This window comes from Carassius auratus, chromosome 16 (assembly GCF_003368295.1).
Source record: "Carassius auratus strain Wakin chromosome 16, ASM336829v1, whole genome shotgun sequence".
Lineage (NCBI taxonomy): Eukaryota > Metazoa > Chordata > Actinopteri > Cypriniformes > Cyprinidae > Carassius > Carassius auratus.
Genome location: NC_039258.1, coordinates 7,340,157 through 7,344,886, shown reverse-complemented (window position 1 = coordinate 7,344,886; position 4,730 = coordinate 7,340,157). Strand labels below are relative to the sequence as shown.

The 4,730-nt window shown below is 36.2% G+C and overlaps 1 protein-coding gene across 2 annotated transcripts in view; it reads left to right on the top strand.

The window, feature by feature from the left end:
• Positions 1–1,344: 1,344 nt before the first annotated feature.
• Positions 1,345–4,730, top strand: part of snrnp48 (small nuclear ribonucleoprotein 48 (U11/U12)) — a 3,710-nt gene continuing 324 nt past the window's right edge. Inside the window, exons 1-8 of one of the 2 annotated variants that reach the window (XM_026283710.1) lie at positions 1,345–1,571; positions 2,172–2,279; positions 2,369–2,429; positions 2,562–2,642; positions 3,200–3,379; positions 3,785–3,903; positions 4,089–4,189; positions 4,286–4,441. In XM_026283710.1, the coding sequence (XP_026139495.1) occupies positions 1,422–1,571; positions 2,172–2,279; positions 2,369–2,429; positions 2,562–2,642; positions 3,200–3,379; positions 3,785–3,903; positions 4,089–4,189; positions 4,286–4,441 (956 nt within the window). In that variant the 5' untranslated portion in view covers positions 1,345–1,421. Of the gene's footprint in view, positions 1,572–2,171; positions 2,280–2,368; positions 2,430–2,561; positions 2,643–3,199; positions 3,380–3,781; positions 3,904–4,088; positions 4,190–4,285; positions 4,442–4,730 lie in introns of both variants that reach the window. The other variant, XM_026283709.1, reaches the window with a different exon arrangement.

Sequence of the window (4,730 nt, the reverse complement as noted above, 5' to 3'; positions counted from 1 at the left end):
TATTAGCAGTATTAAAGTGGCAAAATAAAAAGGTCAGAATTTATGTTGTAAGTGACGTGGAGGTAGTTTTTTTATTTTATTTATTTTTATTTTTTTTGTGCAAAAGCCAATGATATTGTGCTTCATGAATCACTTTCCTATGTAGCTAAATGTCAACCCTAGTCCAAGATGGAAAATGTGCCTGAAAATTACAAAAAAAAGAAAGATAAATATCTGTTTCGAATGCTAAAAATAATGCCCAGCTGTTATATGATGAACATATAGAAACATTGTAATGTGACATCTAAGATTTCTTTTACAGACGTATTTCTGCCAACAGGGAGCCAAGGCTCAATTAATTCTATACAGTGTATTTATAGATATCTCATTTGAATTTTCTAGATAGCAATTATCTTTTTCTCTGCAGGTATTCTTAACGCAGGTGTTAGCGCTCAGCCAGCAGACGTCAGTGCTGACTTGTTCCTGCGTGGGAGATGCAAAGTTATACTATCGTCATTGTGCGTTAACATGGCATCAGTGTAGAACACCCAAACTGGTTAGGAAGTGAATATGGAAACAGAAAAAAAAACTATCTGAGAGCACATCATTATTACCATACCAACATATCTATTTCTAGAGAAACAAAGGAGGGTCTTTTGGCTCATTATTGACTCAGTATGCAGTCAGGTGTTGTAATGCCACGTCAAGCATCTCATTTTCTAAAAAAACTTTCAAAGGAAGTTACTTTATTGCCACATGTACATCTCGAGGTTATTAAACAAAAACAAAACAAAAAACAGTGATTCATTCAGTTTGGCATAATGAAGTCGATATGCTGTTGAATCTAAAGTCATAAAGTGAGTCATTTTGTTAAACCAAAAGACTTCAATGAGAGTTATTTTGGACTAACAACGTAGGCAGTCTGATAGCCTTGAAAATGGAGTCCGTCTCCATCAATAAGCTACTGTAAAACAACGTGGAACGTGTTAGCTCACTAAATGAAGATGTGCTACCATCTGGTGGTCAACTCCAAGATTACACTTACAGTGTTGAATTGGATTCAGTTAGCATTTCAGCATATTATTTGCTTTATTTTACTTTATATTATTTTATATTGTTAACTATTTTATGTAGATTTGTTTCACTAGTTATTGTGTGTTTTCAAAGTATCAACAACTGAAGATCGAAAATTGACCACTAAATAAAAAAAATTAAAAATAATAAAAAAGGTATATTCATAGAATTTTATATAAGTACCTTGTTTGAGAAAATAACATATTTCCCATCCACCAGTTAATCATTTTCGCATGAAAGTTTTATTTGTCACGGTTGTGGCAACCATAGTTCGAAGCTACGTCATGTTACGTCATCTCGAAGCGCCAACAAACACACGAAGACCATCGCGAAACAAGAAGCTTGCTTATGAGCACTGTAAATACAAAATGTGTGAAAGCTCTTTCTCGTTGGGTCTTCAGGAGCGCATGCAGCGTTTGCAGGAGCTCACGGATTTCACAGAGACTTGTCAAGCAGACCTAAAGGGTTTGTTTGAGGCGCTGGGATGGAGTCAGGAATTAGATTCACATGCAATTCCGGTAACGTTAGAAACAACAGCCAAACACATACAACTATAATGAGAATGGGTTATTTAGCTGTGAATTAATTAGTGTAGTACTGTAAATTCATAATGAACTAAGTTAATATGAAGTGTCATTTAATTAGTGGCAGAATCTTTGAGAGTTTTTGTTTTGCATTTTTCATGTTTTTTTTGTTGTTTTTTGTTGTTGTTTGTTTGTTTTTTAACCGTGGTTTATGATACCAATTTATTGTATTAATAATTGTAAACTGGTCAGGTCACTGATTAAAATAGAGCTAGAATGTACCAATCGATTTGGTTTTATTTTTTGTTTTATAAAAACGATCATATTCATTAAGAAGTAAAATCGCCTTTATTTACATTTAGTCAGTCATAAGCTTTTATCCAAAGCTATTTACAGATGAGGCAATGGAAGCAACAAAAGAGAAATTATATACAAGTGCTAAAGACAAGTCTAAGTTAGCTTAACACAGTCCTTAAATCTTTATACTTTGTATAGATTAAAAGCTTTACTCTAAATCTCTAAGATATTTGGCACCTTCTATTTTGCTTTGAAAGTTGAAAGAAAAAATCCCTGTATTCACTTCTGATTTGACAGATGGAAGTGTGTCCATATGATCCAAACCACACAGTCCCACGGGACAGGATGGAGAAACACAAAGCCTCCTGTCAGCTCAGTAAGATGGGATACTCAAAAGAGGAACAGGTAAGGCACCACACACCACATTAAAAATGCCAATGACACAAAAAGGTCTTGTGATTTATTAATTTTTTTTTTCTGTCATATGTTTCCAGGCTGAAATGTTTGATCATTCAGTGTACTATGAGAAAGCTAATATTCCTTCAATTAACATGGGTGAGTTTTTTTTTTTTTTTTTTTACTTTGTGGAACACCCTTCCTACATTTCAGTCTCTTGTAATAAGGTTTCTGTGGCCCTAATTTTGAAACTGGGTGCAGTTGTGTGACAGTAACTTCTATCACTCACAGACAAAGATACATTTCATCAAGTGATTCTGCAGACCCGGGAAAATGCCCTTCATATGAAATCTACAGGACTTCACACACCAAGTAAGTTTTAAGATTATTTCCCTAGCCAGTGATTGGGACATGTCAGCATTTATCAATATGGCACATTTAAAATGGTGTGTGCCAGAATGTGTGTATCAGTGATATACATGTCTCGATTAAAATTTTCCAAATGTCTTCAACATTTATATGTTCTTTGTTTTGTTTTTTTCCGTAACAGGGGTGAGTATTAAAGGAAGTCTGGTCTAAACAAAATTTCCACATATACTTGCTGTATCCTTTGGCTCGATATCCTTTTAAAGGCTTGGTCCTTAATATCGTTTGATAAAAGATTTGATCTCACACATTAGTTGCATACATTCAGAATAGTGCTAAATTAAAATATTCAAAGAAAAATAACTCCAGGAACCTCAAGGTCAATTTGTCCCATGCAATGCATTTAGTTTTTGCTGACCGGTCAATCAATATTTTATTTGGAAACACATTTTTGAAATAAATACTTTGATAATGAATGTTTAATTCAAATATGTTTTTGTTTTTTTGTCTAGCTATTTTACTAATAATTGTGGTTTTGTGTAAAATTTGTTTTCATTTTTTAGGTGACACATCTCCCGATCTCCCTGACATACCTCAGAATCATAAGAGGGCATTATGTGACCTCACTGGGGCAGACCGATTGGCCATCTATGATCATGTGATACAACAATCCAGTCAGCAGAGTGCAAAGAGAGAATCCAATGAGGATCTTTATGTGGATCTTGTTGCGAAGCTTAAAAAAGGTACGTGAAATACACTCACAGACAACACGTTAGCCCTGATCATTGATAATGGATTAACTTAAGGGGAACTGAGCCCTGAGGCAGAGCTGCACCATGGAGCCCACTGAGCCCTGAGGCAGAGCTGCACCATGGAACCCACTGAGCCCTGAGGAAGAGCTGCATCATGGAGCCCAATGAGCCAAGAGGCAGAGCTGTGCCAAGGCCCCAATAGCAGCTAATTCACATAAGACATAAGTTGCTCTAAAATTGGAAAATATTATGAATGACTTCAATTTCAAGGGCTTCGGTATCAATTTGATCCATCTTCTGATTTTTTTGACCTCCCATATAAAGTCCAAATACTAAGTACAAATGAACTGATAGTACCTGATTGCTATAAGTAAAGAATGATGTTTTGTATAGAAGAAGAACAGAGTGGGCCGAAGTCTCATCTAGAGGTCTTGGCTGAGATGAGGGACTACAGGAGGCGTAGACAGTCTTACAGAGCGAAAAATGTTCACATCACCAAGAAGTCTTACACTGAGGTATGTGATTTGTGGTAATCTTATCTATTTACCAACAAAGCACTATTTATGTCTCGGGACACTATGTCTGGTTTTCCTCTTGGTTACCTATGATTTGGATTTATGCTGTCTCTATACACTGTCAATGGTTTTAGAGCCATAGAGAATGTTCTGTATAATTGTATTCATTTTCCTATCTCTTTCAGGTAATTCGGGAGGTGATTGACATCCACTCTGGAGAGCTAGGCAGGATTTGGCAGGAAGTGAAGGATGTGGAGTTCAAAGCATCACAGCAGTCATCTCACAGGTCACAAGTCTGATTTCAGTGTAGTGAATCTCTTTCCTCACTGACAGGAGCAGCACGGAATGACTGATATTGATTTTGGGGTTTTTTTTGTTGCAGAGGGGCATCTGAGAGAGGTCGCTCTGCATCCGTCGAGTCTCGTGAGTCTCGTGTCAGCTCCCGAGAGGAACATGGACACAAACGGCACCGCAAGCACAGCCGTAGCCGCAGTCGTAGTCGCAAGCGTAGTCGGGAGAGGAAAAACAAAAGTAGCAGGTAATGCTATGAAACACTCATTATAAGTTAGTTTAGACTCATGTTTATTATTTGATGTTCACTAATCAATAATTATAAATTAATGAAAAGGTATTTCATATCAATGCCTCTTCACACTAGCACTGACCTAAACAACCTGAAAGTAAAATTAAATATTAAAAAAATTAATCAGAAGCTAATGTAATGAGTCCTCCGTTGTTTAAAGTCATCTTGTGCGTGTCTTTTATACTGTTATTAACATGATCATGTCTTTTGTTAATTTCCACTCAAATTTCTCACTACACTTACT